The following is an 18,577-nucleotide window of genomic DNA, read 5'->3' on the forward strand; positions in this document are numbered from 1 at the left end:
CTGCTCAACAAGAGAGATCCCATGTCCAGTACTGGAAACAGTTAACTATTCAGTGCTAGTAGTCATAGCTGATGGAGGGTAATCTTCAACTACTAATTTATTATACCAACATAATAACATTTATAACAGTCTATAAAACTGGTCTTTATACCCATAGATTAGTGTAGTCCTCACACCCTGTCAAGGAAACTTTTTCTTTGCAGCAGAGGAAGGCTACTATAGAAAACTACAACCAATCAAAATGCACAGTTGTGGAGCCCAGTCCCAAAATATACATCCACAATACACTCCAACATTTAAGACGACACTGTAAAAGAAGAAGAAAAAACTGTAAGAGCCAAAGGCTCAGGGAGTGTGCTGTGAAATTGTGTTTCTTAGTAACTTCAGAAGCTATACACATAAAGTCTCAATAACATGACTGCCTAACCTTAAGCTGAACAAAGATGACAAAAATGAACATAGCAAGCTAGACAAGAAAAAGCCCAGGATGCCTCAACCCTACATAAAGAACTACAGGCAACTGAGTCAAGATGGGAAGAGCACAACAATTTGTCCAGTAACAAATGGTTAGCCCTGAAAACATACATATAAGCAAAAAAGAGGCCATGAATTTGAAGGCTAGTGAGGGGTATTTTGGAGGGTTTGGAGGGAGGAAAGGGGAGAAATGCTCTAACTAAATTATAATCTCAAAAATTAAAAAAAAAAAAAATCTTTGTTAAAAGGATAGAAACACAGGTGAAAAAAAAAATAATCATTTTAATTGTTTTTCATGAAACACACCAATCCCAAAGGCTATTAAGCAGAAAATGATCCAAGTCAGCAATTTAGAGCAAGTTATTACATACACATATTTGCAATAGGGATTAAAAAATGATATTACCTTCCTCCTCACTGGACGTTTTAGGACAACCATGAGGGAGATAGGTCAATTGGACCTTACGATTTATTCCAGAAAAATGACCATACCTGAAAAAGAAAATGCAAATTTGATTGTAAAATATTAATAAAGTATTGACTGATTTTCTAAGAAAAAAACTGAAATAAATGGATTAAAAACTAATTCTCTTCTACTGCTTTGGTATATTCTTCAAAAATACCCTAGTCCAAAAACAAAAAAAGTAGTAATAGTTGATCATTCAAACCCACTGAACTTTTTAAAAAAGTATTTTGATAAAAGTTAGACAATTCTGAAAGCATGCAGCATATCTATGTGTGTGTGTACATATACACACACACACACACACACATATATGTGTATTTACAAATATATATATAAAAGAGCTGGGGTATAAGAAGGACTGCTGTGAAATGTCGTCTTGTGGACAGAAATTGGTTATTGCATCCTAAACTCACAAAATCCATAGTTATCAGCTCAAGAGGCCCGAGAAAAGTGCTCTCTAGGCCCTATCATGACTAAAGCCTCTATAAGCTAATGGCTTCTAGGAAGGGAGAATCATTCTTTCTTCAGAATATGGTAATGGGTAAGTTATCCACACTCCAGTGGATACCCCACAGCCATGCATATATACAGTTAGTGCTAATTGGACTTAACAAAAATCACAGTGTTAGGGGGAAGATGTGCTGGTGGAAATGGAGGTAGTTGAAGGGGAAATGGGAAGTACAAAGTACACACATAGGAAATTCTCAAAATTAACAGAAAGATGTTTTAAAATTAAGCAGAGTTTGAGTATCATTAAAGGATATAAGAAGTCACTCATAAAGGATATAAGTAGTCACTCATGTAAAGCTCACAACAGAAATGCTGATGGGGATCAATTTCTGAATGACAGTTCAAACACTTTTAGCTAATGAGGTCTCAACCTAGGATTCCATCAGCTTCATTCTTAGTATTCAAGAAGGTACAAGGAAAATGCTTGCTTGCTTCCTCCTCACTGAAACAGTAAATCTAAAGCAGCAATTCAATAAAATAACATATTTTGTTACATAAACCACACAGGAGAACTGTACAGTAAGGAAGATTGTCAGAGAGGTACTCACATCTCCAACACGGTCTTAAGTTGCTCAAGTTTTGACTTGTTTTCTTCAATTTCAGAGTCATTATTTTGCCCCAGCTCCATAAGAAGCTGCCGTGCAATATCCAGGACTTCCTATGTATGTTAATAAAGAGTTTGAATTTTTATGTAATTTCACCATAAAAAAATTAAATGCAACATACATGAAAGAAAAACAACAACAACAACTTGCCTGTAATTGTTTTGGCTTCTTGAGTTTTAACTTCCCTGATTTATATCCATCACACTTTTCAAAAAGATCAAAAAACCTTATAAAAGAATAGAAGATAGTTAGTCATTTGCAATAATTAGTATTACTGCTATGAAGCTGGGCGTGGTCATGCACACTTATGATCACAGCATTTAGAAAGCTGAACCACGAGGATCCTGAGTTCACCATCAGCCTGGGCAACCCTATTAAAAAAGAAAGATAGCAAACTAAAGTGCTGACCATATAATCAACCTAATAAAAACAGTAGATATGGGAATAAGGTTTATGCCTATAAGTACTATGTTTCTTCTTTCACACAACCTTGTTTCCTCTACTTTTACTCCCTGCCAAAGAATCTTGTTACATATTACCCAGTTGGTGTCTACCACCTTGGCTCCAGTGATCCTCTTGCCTCCATCTCTGAAACTCAAGTACATATGTTTTGTGGTATCTACTCCTTTTTTACTGATAAAGCTCAATACATGTCTAAAGTGCTTGTTTATGATGAAAATAGCATACTGCTAAATACAAATGTTTCTGTTGTCAATGGATCATGTGCCAATACATACTTAATGGCTCAGGCTCATATTTTATCATCTCCAAATCAAACATTGAACAAAAATGGGAGTTTTCTACCAACTTGCTTCTGGAATGTTAAGATGCTGTTTGTCACAGTACAATGCAAGAAAATAATAAACTAAGAATAAGTAGAATATATATAATCATGATAAATGGAGGGCACAGTTAAAGATACATACACAATAAATTTTAGGTGCTAACACACACAAAATACTTTGAATGAATTTGTATGCATTCAGTGGTTTAAATATTTTCATGATCAAAAAACAGTAGGTTAAAAATATTCTGTTTGATGCATCAACTAAAAGAGCTCGTACTGACAGAAATCTTAAAAATCACATGTTCACATTAGTGAGATTTCTCTTAGGACATACTTTTGATGCCTCACTTCCATTTTCATTTTTTGTTTTGGTGTCCGATCCCCATGTCGGATGACAGCTATGACACATCGAAGTTCCATCCTAAAAATGACAAAAAAATACCCATGTTTGCAATTCCCAACATCAAGGATTTTTCTTTGATTTAACTTTGGAAACTAAATCCTACAACAGGTTACAAAGCCAGAGAGGATATTCATTTATGCAGCATTACTTCTTTAGAGGTGGTGACAGTAACCTGGGATAAATTACATGGACTCTGGCCTTAACTTCGTTAAACACCTGCCCTGTTGTCTTAGCAGCAGATATACCATTAAATCAAAGTAAAACTGGCATATGATGGCTGCTGTATTTATTTATTTAGTATATCTTGTCATCTAAGAAAAATTATTCAAAATTCAACTTAGAAAAGTGTTTTGCGGTACACCAGAGTGAAAAGCTACCATTTCAATTTTCAAAGTGTAAACAACTGAAAATGTTCCTGAAAGATATCAATAGCCCAAAAATTGAATAAATTTGAAAATGCTGCCTCAAAAACATACTTAAGTGCATTTTCCTCCCAATTAGGACTTTTCAGAATATTGATATTTCACATGCTAATATATGTCTCTAAACTTGTGGCTATGAAGTCTTCAGTCAGATCACTTGACATTAAACTGAGTGATTTTCCTAGCAGAGGCTATCAAACACTCTGGCAGAATCAGTCTGACTTATTTACTTAAAGATAAAACTAGACAAAGACAAAGCTGCATGATGCTAGATGCCTGAGTAATGCACCAAGAGGCACCCCTCTGTGGTTACAGGTTTTGCTACATGCTTGCTCAACCACATTGTAGGATCTCAAGGTAACAGTCTGAGTTTTAGTTTGCTATACTCTTGTAAAAACATATCTAGTCCCCCATCTTCAAACTGAATCACAGGAAAATACACATAGTAAACTAAGAATCATAAGTTTATTTTTTACTGAAACAAGACAGACTAATTACTGAATGAAAAACGAATACTTGAAACTTACATAGTTCCAGATGTAGTTGGTACAATTGGAATATCTTCAGCTTCTAGGGGTATTGACCAGGGGATATGAAACTGTGGCGCAAGCTCCCGCATTACAATATTGCTTTAGGACCAAAAGAATGTTATTAAAAATTAGTTCATTAAAAAATAGAGCTGAGTATTTAATTATGCCATGATAGAGAACCATAAGAATTTAAGTCAAACTACGTAAAGGTTATATTACATAAAAAATTTCTCTGATCAAGAAAACTTAGATAAGCATCACTTAAATTGAACACCCTAACAAAATGCCACGTATTTTCAATGTGTTGCTTTAATTATATTATTCATTAAATGTATTTTTTTTATCATTCATTAACTACCTGTTAAACACCTATTATTCTATTTTTCTGTGTGTGAGATACTACTGAGCATGGAAACCAGAGTCCTATGCACAAAGGACTTTTTCACTGATATGTGTCTCTGACAAACTTATTCTAAGTATGATAATTTCTAACAAGCCATTACTATGTTTTATTAATAGGAGGAACAATGAAAATGTTTAAATAATTGATTTGAAGGGTTGAGAGATTTCTTAGTTGATAAAGTGCTTGCGCTGCAAGTATGAGAACCTGAGTTTGAACCATACTATGCTCAGTTTAAAAAGAAACAAAAGGGCAGGGCATGGTAGCGTGTTCTTTTGTAATCTTGGTGTTGGGAAGGCAGAGACTTGTGGATTCCTAGAACTAATACACTTTACCCACTAGGAGAGTCCAGGCCAGAGAGACGTGAGAAACCCTATCTCAGAAAGAGTAGATGCTAGATAAAACTGACCACAGCTCCTGCACACACTCGAAAAAGCACCCTTACACAGTTATAAACAGAAACGCACAGTGCACACAAACTTACTTTCCATCTTTGCTCCCTTCTTTTCCATTTCCTATTTCTCTTCTCACTCTCATACATACACATAACTTATTTTTCTTCTTCTTAGCATGCATTCATGCTAAAACTTAGTTAAGACAGCCCTGTTTTTAATTTCTCTTTATTGAAAAGCTTACACTTTTGAAGCACAGTACAAATGCTGACTTTAATTACCTTATGTGATTTTTGTCATATATGCATAGAAAATCTTAAAGATACTTCTTGCTTAAATAATCTTCTGAATTGAGATATAAAGCACTAAGACAAATGAGATATAAGTGGTATTTCTACACATCATATTTTCTTTTTCACTTATTTATAATCTTATTAGGACAGCAAGTAACACATATATAGAAAGACGTCATGGAAAAGAATCCTAAATTTCAATGTTTTTCTGTATTACTCAGGTATCTTATTTTATGAGCATTTACTTTATACCATTAACTAGGTTAGTGAAACATTTCAAATATATAAGTAAAATAAAGGAATGCTGTATTAAATAATCCCATATTATAGCAAAATCTATGAAGTGAAATTGTTAGGAGGAAATAATTCATTAAGCTGTCCTCATAACCTGAAGCACCACTCAGGATCTGGCATAGTTTTGGAGGTATCTTATGAATACTGAATATTATTCTAGATTTATTTAAAGAGCTTCCATGGCTTAACAAGCACACAAAGGTAAACAGAAGAAAAATAAGTGAGTAAATTCTTACCCAAGAATTTTTGCACAGTCATCATAGTACTTCATGGAATTTTTCACAAAACTGAAGCCATTTACATCACAGACATAGGACTGTCCATTGGCCCGTAACAAATCAAAACCACAAACTGTTTGCTATTCAAAACAAAAAATTTTAAGGTTTCTTTTAAAAACATTACATATTATAAAATACCTAGCAATATATTATTATATGAAGGTTATGAATAATCATAACCTTGAGTACTCTGTACACATATTATGTATTCCATTATGGTTATTCCCTTATCACGAAAACACAAAAAAAATAGTAATAATCTATGGAATCTGAGTACAAGAAAACAATTTATAAGACTGCATTACAATTCATTTACAGACTAACATTCTTCTCACAAAATTACATAAAAGTAGTATTTTTAATTAACAATCAGTAATATAATTAGCTTAAGTTATGAGTCTGGGATAGGCCTTTGTTAAAAAGATTAAAATGCATCCTTTATTAAATGCGAGTTGTACTACTTTTACTTGAACACTGTATACTAGTAATTACATAAATTAACAGCAGAGAAGAGCGAAAAGTCAAGTACAGAAACAAAGAGGTTTCTTTAAAAAGGGTATTTATAGTGTTCTCAAGAATAAGTTTTACTGTGTATTAGGCAAAAGTATTGAGAGCTAATGAGAAAACAATGAAGATCACTTTTAATCTACCAACTTAAAAAATATGTTAGGCACTGCCACAAAGTAGCAGTTAGTGGTGTTATTCTATAACTTTAATTTTTGCCTAACTGAATAAGGTTTATTACTTTTCTATAATACAAAAATATATTGGTAATATAGGAAAATGATGTCAGCGCCACAGGAACACCTACATACATACATGAGCTCAAATATACTAACTACTTACTCAGCATACTACTCTAATTAAGTCCGATAATGGGTAGCACCTCCCCCCCCAAAAAAAAAACTTAGAATACAAGGGTCTGCATGATGTACACAGCATCCTACCTTAAAAGCAAGGCAGACTTTCCACGCAATCAGCTTCTCCCGTGCATTGAGAATGACAGGGTATCTTACTTCTTTCCCTTCACTGTCTCTTTCTACCTTGCCATCAAGAGCTGGAGATTTTCGAGCCTCAGCATGAGCATAGTCTGGACCCACAGTATAAACCTTTCATAAAATTTAAATATATACAGTATATATTGCTGATTAAATATATAACCAGAAAACAAGAATTCAAAGAAAGATATCTATTTATGATAGTTCAGAGGCCAAACTATTTAAAGACACACCTTTCTATTTTATATACTATGATTTTCAATATATCAGAAAAGGTTAAACAAAATTATTTACACAGCATAATGGGATCTTATTCTCTGTATAAAACTACTAAACTGACCATTATGACGCTAAAACTCTCTATGTGTAATACCAGAAAGATACATTTCTTAAATAGGAATAGAAGAAATGGCTACAAGATTTTTAAAGGGTAGGGGACTAATGTAAAGGGAGACCAAGGAAAGGGACTTTATACAGAGGTAATAAATAGAAAGGACAGAGAAATGAAGCAACACAGGGTATTCTGGGAAGGGAAAAGGATTTTAATGCAGTATGTACTGCACAAAATGGCATTTGTCAGAAGAAAGGCGAGGAAATAGCTTATATAGCAGTTTTGTAAACATGGATGTTATCCTGTGGTCAATGAGAATTTACCAACAAATTTTAAAGGGTAGGTTCAAGATCATATTTAAGCTTAGAAAGAAGAGCCTAGTCAGAGAAAGGCTGGGAAGAGGCAAGCTTCATCAGTTACCAAATGCAAAGGTATTTTTATATTGCATTACAGTTATCACAGAGCCACATATCACTGACATTAATCATTGTTTGGTAAATGGTAGGTAGCTACTTGAATGTTCAGCCTGATAAATGTACTTACTCATCACCCTTTAAAGAACTGTTTGTATTTAAAACTTTGACTAAGCATTTTTATAACATTCACTGAAATCCATCATCTTTGTAATACTGTGTATTTTACTTTAAGCCTTGAAGAGCACTTAAAAGGAGTCCTTAGGCTTCCAACTGTCATAAGAAGTTTGGACTAAAGAACTTAATGTCAGAATGCTTGCCTGCCTCACAGAAGAGCCCATGTTCCATCCCTAGTACCAACAATAACAAGAAAATTAAGAAAAATAAGTAGAAGCTAAATTGTTCCCTTTCTCTAAAATAAATGGTAAACTCAAAATATAAGCTAAATGGTCTCTATGATTTATATGGTCTTATGATAGTTGAATTTGTGAATTTTTGATGTGACAAGGATGATGCAACATTGATTTACTTCCAGCTGAAATTATCCTTTAAATTTTTATTACCTTCTTGTTTAATGACAATATAGTATCATTCCCTCATGCTATAGGACAGCAGCAATTAGATATAGCTTTTGCCAGTTGTGCAATTACAAGCAAAATATAATCATGTTCTACATGGAGTGCACCATGCCACTAAGCTATGATGTTGATAAGGTTAGGTTTGTCAAATGTTTTTGTTATTTTGAGAAAAGACAGGTCCTCTGGTATGGAAATGGGTATGTAGCAAAGGCTTACCTCAAATTCAGGATTCTCCTGCCTCACATCTGAGTGCTGGGATTGTAGGATATGCTACTGTACCCAGCTAACATAGTGTTCTGAAGTTAACACAAAGGTTATCAGGACATGACCCAATATTAGTCAAGGAGTATCTGTACTTCAACTCATCATGTCATAATCAGCCCCATCCTAAATACATCTTACCTTAACATCAGTACCATCTGTAGGCATAAACTCTTCATATATATATGATCCCGTTTTTCGCACATTGCTTTCTGGGGAATATACACTACTTCTACTGCCAATCTAGAGAGAAAAGATGTCCATCTATAAGTAAAGTATCCTCATTTTTATAATATATTTAAAATATAACTTTTATTTATTATCTACTGTAGACACTCTAATTAAATAATTAAAATAATTTTAATTCATGAAGCTTTAAAAACTTATTTGGCAGTATATATTTCTACTGTACTTGTTAAGTAAATATAACAAAAATGCATAAAATATAATTTAAAAAATCATGTTTCTAGGTGTTAAAGATCTTAAGAGACCTAGCTGTTCTTTCAGGAGATTGCAGCTCCTGGCACACACACCAGTCAGCTAACAACCACCTGCAGCATCAGAGATCTGATGCCCTCTTCTGGCCTCTCTTGAATGTATGTAAAACACACACACACACACACACAGTTGGGTCTGTTTATTTTTGTTACAGAGCTTCCACTATATAAGCAACATTTCACTTTACATATATATGACTAGGTTGTTTGCCTAGTACAATAGTACATAGTACAATAGTAATGCTTTAAACATTCCTAAGACAGAAATAGGCTACATATGTAATTATTTTTCTAAAAATTTCCTAGGAGGTTCATTTTCATTCATATCTGTACTTACACACATACTGCCAAAATCTTTTAAAAACTGTTATCTGAGTCTCACAAGCAATAGATAAGAGATTTCTAACTGGTCTAAACTTCTTAGTCTCTATTTGGTATTTTTAATCTTTACCACTATAGTGGATATTTAGATGGCATCTTGTCTTCTGTTTAAAATTAATTTTTATTTTATATGTATTAGTGTTTTGTGTGCATGTATGTAAGTGCACCACATGCATACAGTGCTTGTGAAGGCTAGAAGATGACATCAAATCTCCTGAACTGGAGTTGCAGATGGCTGTGACCAACCATATTAGGTCTGTGAGCCCACTGGGGTCCTCTGCAAGGGCATCAAGTGCTCTTAACTATTGAGCCATCTTTCAAGCTCTTTGCTGTAACCTTAACATGGAAATTCATGCCTATGAGTGCATCTTTAATTTTGATACATTATTAAATTATATTAATAACAGACTGAATTCCTGCTAACATTTTTAGACTGGGTTTATTTCCCAACTACCCAATTAAAAAAAAATTCTTAACATTCTAAAAAGTAACATGATACCATTATACTTCAGATCTGATTTGCATTTGTTTTATTATGAGAACAATTAAGCACATACTTAAATGTGTAAAAATTAGTAATATTACTTTTTGTATGAATTGGCAATTTTTCCATATGATTTCTCCAGAAAGGAGTTTATCTTTAATTCAATTTCCAGTCTGATAGAAATACAAGTGGGAGATTGAAGAATACAACTTTCCTTGTATTCTGAAGGCAGGAATTTTGTTTACAAAATTGTGTAATTACACTTTCTATGGTAACTTAGATGGGAAATGTCCCTCACAGACTTAGGTATCTGAACATTTGCTACCCATTGGTGTCTCTGTTTGATAGGTGTAACAGCCTGACTGCAGAAGTGTCTCCCTGGGGGCGGGCTTTGAAAAGTTAAAGGCCTCTGGTGTCCTTTCCTGTCAGTTCTCTCTACTTCAGGCTTGCTGTGAGACAGCAATCAGCTCTCAACTCTCAGTTCTCTGCTCCTGTTACTACAGCCATGCAGCAGCTCGCTGGTAGGCCTCTCCCACCAGAATGGACGCTTGTCCTTTTGGAACCCTAGAAGTTGCTTTTGTTGTGGTATTTTATCACTGTAACAGAAAAGTACTTTCTGGAAACATTATGTGTTTCATGACTTTCCTCTAGATGATGACAGTTCAGTATCTCACCTCAGTTTATGAGGCACTTGATGACCCTCAACAAATTTGTGCAGACTGTACAGAAGAATGAAGACTACTCACAGAAAGATTACAAGGCTTACCTTCCTAAAAAGTCTCTGACTTCCACCTCCAGCGGATGTTGGGTAGTAAATGTAAACATTGTGGTCTTCTGCACTGACTGGCTTTTCTACAAATGGCTTTTGGAAGACTTCCCCATTTACTTCGACATGATCTTCTCCTTCAATCAGATTGCATTCTACACATAAAGCATAATAGCAAGAAACGTCGCATACTGTTACATCACCTATATAATAGCTTTACAGGAGTGAAAGTAAAAATTTTAAGCTTATAGTAAAACTATATTCTAGTTAGCAGACAAAATTAATCAGAACTGGGGAGGCAGCACAGCAGCAGAGTAGAGGCCTGAATACTATGTGCGAGGCCCTGGGCTCAAGCATCAGTACCTCAAAGAAAAGGAGCCCACCCCAAGACAAAGGACTCCAGGCAACCAATGCTGAGAGAATAAGAGTTAGTCTTAACCAAGGGTGAGCTTCCTAAATGATTGTCCAGTACCAGTGGTCAGCCCTGGTAACTTATTGTAAACCATAAGTTACAATTATATGTATAATAAACATGGAGACAGTTCCTATATTATTAATTATCAGTTAGCGCATGTATATTGTTTTGCTTTGTTTCCTGGACAGAGTCTCATAATATGAAGTCCACCTGGCCCACTGAATATGTACTGACTCCAACGTTAAGTTTCCTATCAGCCCGCCCCATCCTTCTGAGTACTGGTATGCAGCCATGAACCACCATGAAAGGACCACAATGTGGCATGTTAACTAAACACACATTCATCTGTTTAACTCATTAAGAAAAACTATTAAATAGGGTATTATGAATTCTGAAATTATTTCTACTTATTGTAGGGAAGCAGCAAAAAGTACATAAACAGCCAGAAGGAAGAATGCTGAGTTCTCTGACCTTTCGGGTTATTTGGATCACGGTTCAGAATTGCATACCGAGGAAGCAGGATGCCTTCAGCTTGAAGAATGCTATAAACGTCTCTTCTAAAGAAACAGAGAAGCTTCCTTAGTGTTCTACTTTCTATTTCCCAATATATTATGTTCCCATACCAGTAAATTATCACTCTTTAATACCACGTAAAAGACACAAATATCTACTTTGTGTTTTTCTAAGTATTTCAAATATCAAAGTGCTTCTAACAAAATTTTCACCAAAATGCACATAAAATAGCTTTTGCAGCATATCAAAAGACTACACTACACAGATGAAGAAACTCAAGTAAGACTAATATATCACAAAGGCAGAATATTGTCTAATTACTAAAACCCTTACCTTACAATACTTAATGCTATAGAAAAACATCCACAGTATACTAAGAGAAAGGTGATCCTACCGTCACACAAAATTAATATATACATGTATATATTTCCATGTAAGTAATATAAGTAAGCTCATGTTATAACACAAAACTAGAATGCTCGTGGAAAATAAGAATTATATGTAGCTACGAAAACAAAATATTAATTAAATGAAGCAGACAAACACATACTTTCATCATTTCATGTAGAAGTCTATGATCATGAATGTTAAGATACATAGTAAGAAACTGTTGTGCTGGGTACACTTCATTATGAAAATCATCAGTTACAATGAGTGAATGCTATGTCTTAATCATAATTCACATAACAGGAAACTGCAATTTTCATGGGTTCAATACGCTTTGGAAATCAAGCAAATGTGGTCCAATTCCTTGTCCCACTATTTGAGAGACTACCACTTATTTAGGTGAGTGATTTCCTCAATTCTCAAGGTTCCTCATCTGCAAAGTTTGCTAACAAACATCTACTTCTGTGTATTATTTTAAGGATGTAATGAACTAACATTTGTGAAAGCATCTGATGCTCTGTCAGCATACACTAATTACTAAGTAAGTATTGATTTCTTTTCCTCTTAATTCAGCCAGCTTCACCACTCACCTATCTTGTATGAGATACTGCATATTCAAGTCATTGATTACAAATGGATTCCTGAGTTTTGCATAGGCAACTGCTTTGTCCAGTGGAAATCCTAAGAACACATATTATTATCATATTCTGTACAATCTCAACATAAGCCAATATCTATAAATTTATCAACTTCAATATGCCACCTCCCCTAAAAAAATTTCATCATGTACATAACCTTCTATAAAAGATATAAAATAACCACTATGGAATTTTTATTTAAGTTGTACTGTTAAAATTAGTTTTTCTTAGTGATTATCATTGATACGGCACATCAAGTCACTGGCCACGAGATGTTAGCCTGTATCTGCCTATTTAAAGACACCTGATAGAAAGATAAGATTATTTCATATATCAAGGGAAATTTATGAATAACGTGTTTCATATTACTTGATTCTTAAAACTGTTCTCAATATACAATTTCCTTTTATTTGATATTTTAATGTCAGTAAATATGAACTAGTTGACAGTACCTTTAAAAATAGAAGCAAATGCAAAAATGGATTTATACAGAATAAAATGTATAAAAGATAAAAATATGAAAAGAAGCATGCTGTTACTGGGTCACCATTAGGATACAGAAATTAATTCTTTAAAATTTCTAGACTAGTAAAATGATTAACAATAATGAAAATGAGTCAAGTGTAATGATATGGCTACAACAGATTTGAAAAAAATATAAAGAATTTCCGAAATTATGTTTACTCTCTATAGTGCCACTAAAAGTCTCCAATGTATCACAGAAGATGAGAGCACAAATCAGTGCTCAAATCCTGCCTGTCTAGCTATATAAGGTTGAGCAAACTTATCTATCATGAAACTCAAGGCCAGCTGTAAATGAGCATGACACCCGTCTAACCAATAGGACTCTTGTCAATTAAAACCTTTTTAATGTATACAAGATACTGAAGGTTTGGTATTATGTTCCAAAGAATGATAGCTTTTACTGTCCTTACGTGACAACTCTTTCATAAGTATATTATTTATGGAAGATAAAAACCAGTCAGCAGGACAGTGGATGATTTAACAGTGAACATTAACTGCTAGTGAGGACATGACATTTCTGCAGCACTATAAGAAATTTTAGAAAGGTTAAGTATTAAAATTCTAATAAAAAAAAAAGCTATGTTCAGTTAAAGAAAACTTATCCCTAAATTACCCTAATTTTTTTTTTTTTTTTTAGTAATGCATTAAGGTGTAGCTGGACTCAAATTACAAATCTTAACAGTTAAAGTATAAGAATTTTGCATCTGTAAATGTCTCAATGTCATGATTTCAAGCTTCCCATCAGAACTAAGCAAATGGAAATCACCTGCCATCAGTTCCATGATTTCGTTTTGTTAAAGAAAAAAATTCTCTCTTACCACTGCATAACATATAGAATATGTCCTTAGACATGGCAGAGAGAGCTTTTAGGAGCTAGTAGACTCACAGAAAGAACCATATCATGGTTCATAGACAGGAAATTTAAATTTTTCTGAAAGAAAAAGCCTCAACCAACCAAGATCAAAGATGGGCTTACTGAAAAATGAAAATCAATTTTAACTATCAGTATAAAAAAAAAAAACAAAAAACTTAGCATAGTTCACAACTATTTTTTGGGGGAAAAACAGAATGGTTAATATAGAAAAAAATTCTAAAACTTACAAACTTAATGGGAAAATCAAGTAATTTACAAAATTTTAAAAATTTTCAGAGATAGTCAGCAATAATTTTGATTATTGGATCTTACTATAAGGCAATACTCAAACCTAACTGATATTTACATTCAATTAAAAATGTAAAGATGCCCTAAAATTTTGATTGAAAGTTCTTCAGAAATAAAGTATTCACACTTATATAAAGAACACCAGGCTATGTAGTAGAAATATAGGGCTTAAAATATTCAATAATTGAAGAACTTATCCACAGATATATGCAAAAAAGGCATATGTCTGATCACAACCATATTTTAATAGTGAAGACTAGGAGTTATTCAAATGTTTGGTTATTAGTTAACTATGTTATACATTTACATAATATACAACATTAAAAGTGTGATGTGGAAAATTTGATAAAAATCTAAGAAAAGCTAAATGTAAAGTTACATATAACATCAATGCTAAATTTGTAAAAGATACATAGAAAAAGATTAGCAAGAAATATAACAAAATATCAACAACCATTATCTGTGGGTTAGCTTCAATTCTGTTTTATCCAATATTCTACAATTAGTATATATTATTTTTACAACCACAGAGGATAAAACACCCCTGTCCACCATATAATACCTTTAGAATGGAAAGAAATAAGACAATCACATAAAGGCCAATTTTCCACAGGTTCATTCAAAATCACTTCCTCTTCAAAAACTACTACTGTGATGTACTTAAACAAGGAGATCCGTTCCAGAATTTCCTTCATGGGTTTGGATTTGGATTTCTTTGCCATGGAACATATTCCAACCACAATTTGCCTTTCTGGTGGCTAAAACAGAAAGAAAGCAGAAAGACAGGATGACTTAATAGGCATCCTAAGATATTATTACTATGCTTGTTTTCTCTCAAAAGTAGATGAAGCATAGGAATTAATGAAAGTGACATATTTACCACTGACGTCAGAAAAATTCTATTAGTTATAATACTTTACAATTAAAATAAATTTTTACAAAGATTTGAAAATAAAAACAATTTGCTACTGTTTTCAATTAACTTTAAAATATGAACAAACATTCCTTCTTCAACTGCTTCTAGCATTTATTTATCTTCAGGCAGGAAAATCAAACAAACAAAAAAACAAGAGCAAAAACCCACATACTCCAACTACAAAGCCCAGACAGAAGAGTCAGATAAAGAATTCTGTTGTCTAAAATCAAATGCATTTCCAAAGCTACAGAGTATTAAGTCTTCTTGTAGACTGAGCTAGGACAAAGCTGGTCGCAGAGAGCTTTCTGAGTCAGAGAAAGGCTCACTGCTGAAGAGAAGGTGCCAGTGATCTTTGAAACTCCCTTCAATATTCATACTTGGCAATCCTGTGTAGTGGTCTTGAATCTTTGTATTTTTTACCAAATCAACTTTAAACTTAAATACACACACCATATACACAGTAAATTCTGAGGACCTCACATGCTCCTAAAATTTCTTTATTTTCATTCTGGATTCTTTTTATCTTGGTCTTTGCATTCCGGAGCTCAAGAGTTCTATCAACTATATAAATCCAAATCTACTCTTCATATAAACAATACAAAGCAGTTCAAATGTGAATCATTAAACTTCCTCTTAAATGTAGCAAGGAAAATTTTGGGATTAAATTGTCCATTTCACATCCAGAAAAATAATTCTACATTGCTTCTAACATGAAAACTGGATTTCAAATGAGTACTAGATTTCTGGAGTTCAAATGAGTACTAGATTTGATTATAAATCAAATAGACTATAAACAATAACCATCTTGGGGTCTACTATGTCTGCTTCCTCTTATCATCCATCTTAAGGCTCCCTTTTTATTTTATTCCTCATCAAAAGTCCTAAAATGGTTCATTATAATCTTCTTAAAGGAGATTCCATAGGTCGGCTCTACTCGTTATTTTGTAATGCTATGACAAAATATGTGACAAAAAACATTAACAGGGTTTCTCAAGGTTCAGCCCACAGTGGCTCAGACAGAACATCTTTGCTACAGAAAACTTTCTCCTGCTGTGAGGCAGAACGAGCTAAGAGTGTGACCCCTACCTAGAGGAGCTAGAGCTGCTCAATGGTTTCGCCCCAGTGACTTCTCTATGAACAATTCTGCTCTCCTGGCATAGGACCTAAGTAACTGTCTAACTGCTACTGCAGTCAGATCTCACCACTTTAACCAAGTGTGACAGGTATTTTTAATTTGAAATTTAAGAAAAATCACAGCTGGCTCTTTGATCACCTCCCCCTGAGGGGGAAGCAGCCTTACCAGGCCACAGAGGAAGACAATGCAGCCAGTCCTGATGAGACCTGATAGGCTAGGGTCAGAAAGAAAGGGAGGAGGACCTCCCTTATCAGTGGACTAGGGGAGGGACATGGAAGATGAGGGAGGGAGGGTGGGATTGGGAAGGAATGAGGGAGGGGGCTACAGCTGTGATACAAAGTGAATAAATTATAATTAATAAAAAATAAATAAAATTTAAAAAGAAAAATCAACACATATTTTATGTCCGTATTTCAAATCAGTTCCCAAAATAAAATAATCACCACCTGCAAACAATGATGAATAAGAAGCACAGTAGACAAGGAAATGAATATAACAGATGTGCTCCACTTCTAAGATGCAACATGGACAAGACATTCTGATTCATCATTTTCTCACACTCACAAAAGCCGGCCTTTGAGATAGTCTTGTCAAACTTCATAATGTAGTTATGTCATTTCTTAATGTCTTACTGAACAACTCTAAACTGTCATTAAACTACTTAAGGATCTTATCTCTAAGCTATATTTATCATACTTTTTAATTGCCTGTTAACTCAATATTAATTGAGATATTAAATTTAACAAACTTGCAGATTAAAAAGTTGTCCTATTTAAAATCACAGCATTCATTTGCATTTATGTTAGTGAAAGCTCTGTACTGTACTGGTTTACCACAGAAGAAGGAAACCACTCACTGACTCATCCTCGTCCTCCTCATCTTCATCTGCATGGTGGAAGAAGTGACGGTAATTTCCAGGGTTGATTTCTGCATCTTCAGGTCCAACAAAGAATCTGGGGCCTTCACTCATTTTTATTTAATTTGATATACATAAAGTTTAAATAATCTATATTAAAGCGGCTTCAAAAAAAGTGTCAGAACAAAACATTCTTGTTATGCTGGCTGACACAGAGGTCTGTGCAGTGTTTTCACACAATCACATGAAATATGCTGACATTTAGTTGGCAAATGCTTCTTTGTTTTCAGATATCATTGCTTCATTGTTGAACTCCAAGTTGCTGCTCTAGCTTAAAATACAAGGACAATGAGGCTACTGCTTCCCTGAGTTGAAATAGCAATCCTTTTACCTAAAATGCAACACAAATAATTAACCTGACAAGCGCTTCAAAAACACTCACATAAAAAATAATTTTAAATGATACTATAAAGTCAGAACCAATAACTTGACAGAGGCCACCAAAATGAAGATATATTTTCCTGCATAAAATCAAGAAATGAAGATTATATTCCAGAAAAATATATCAGAGCAAGTGGGTAAGATGACACAACATAACAAAAAGACTACACTTGACTTAAATCTAAAAGGTACCTGACAAATGAGAAAATTATGCAAATTATAAAGCAAAATTTTGTTAAAAATTAAAACCTTGAGCCCAGAAGTAACTGAAAAGAGTACACAGAGATAGATGAAATGTAATGTAGGCTTGAAAATAACTAAAAATTGAGCATTGATCTCAGACAGCATTAAATCAACTGTAAAAAATTAAGTTGAAGACAGGTTTTTAGGGAACATAACTATTGTATATTAATTAGTAGATTGGACACAAGACTGGATTCAACAGAAGTTTTCAAGCTGACAGCTTAAAACTGTTTAGCAAATGTAGAACAATTGCTACAGCCTCCGAACATAATGTGCTTGTCAAGAAACTGCATGTGATTCAGTGACACTCCCACAGAAAATCCACCATGAAAACCCACTAGGTAACTAGTATATGCTAAAGCTGTTTACTTGTATTTGAACACTGGTGATATTAAAATTAGTTATCTGCCAAGATTAAATTATTCACCAAATACTTCACTTGATATAAAAAGCATCAAACAATATGCGAAATAGATTTTTCAAAGCACAACCCCAAATTCTTATTTCTAGAGGTCTGACTGAAGTCTAACTGGTGGCTTTCTATGAAACTTTTTTCTTACATACAAGCATACGTCCTTGGAGCCTGTGTGCTTCTTATATTCTTTCCATTTAACATATCCAAATACTGTAGTAGCAGAAAGAGTATGTGCTTGTAGTCAACTACACAGATCTGTTACTCAATAACTAACAACTTATGCTAGCATTTCTGAATCTCGGTTTCCATGTGCACGTGTTTGAATGAGAGTATACCAAAAGCCTGTAACTGAAGACTTAGGTGGCATG

At 33.9% G+C, this 18,577-nt stretch overlaps 1 protein-coding gene across 15 annotated transcripts in view; it reads right to left on the reverse strand.

Annotated features, from left to right (window-relative positions):
• The window catches only part of Ppip5k2 (diphosphoinositol pentakisphosphate kinase 2), a 67,891-nt gene that overhangs the window by 42,919 nt on the left and 6,395 nt on the right, over positions 1-18,577 (reverse strand). For 14 of the 15 annotated variants that reach the window (XR_009586416.1, XR_009586417.1, XM_060368279.1 and 11 more), the window contains 13 exons: positions 17,111-17,501; positions 14,766-14,961; positions 12,469-12,559; positions 11,450-11,535; positions 10,564-10,718; positions 8,577-8,678; positions 6,802-6,963; positions 5,813-5,934; positions 4,195-4,296; positions 3,177-3,263; positions 2,206-2,281; positions 1,999-2,108; positions 881-966 (listed from right to left, as the gene is read on the reverse strand). Coding sequence is in view for 13 of the 15 variants with exons in the window: in XM_060368279.1 (XP_060224262.1) it covers positions 881-966; positions 1,999-2,108; positions 2,206-2,281; positions 3,177-3,263; positions 4,195-4,296; positions 5,813-5,934; positions 6,802-6,963; positions 8,577-8,678; positions 10,564-10,718; positions 11,450-11,535; positions 12,469-12,559; positions 14,766-14,961; positions 17,111-17,224 (1,489 nt within the window). In the remaining 2 variants the exon portion in view is untranslated. Of the gene's footprint in view, positions 1-880; positions 967-1,998; positions 2,109-2,205; positions 2,282-3,176; positions 3,264-4,194; positions 4,297-5,812; positions 5,935-6,801; positions 6,964-8,576; positions 8,679-10,563; positions 10,719-11,449; positions 11,536-12,468; positions 12,560-14,765; positions 14,962-17,110; positions 17,502-18,577 lie in introns of those variants that run through there. The other variant, XM_060368289.1, reaches the window with a different exon arrangement.

The sequence above is a fragment of the Meriones unguiculatus genome, chromosome 15 (assembly GCF_030254825.1).
Source record: "Meriones unguiculatus strain TT.TT164.6M chromosome 15, Bangor_MerUng_6.1, whole genome shotgun sequence".
Lineage (NCBI taxonomy): Eukaryota > Metazoa > Chordata > Mammalia > Rodentia > Muridae > Meriones > Meriones unguiculatus.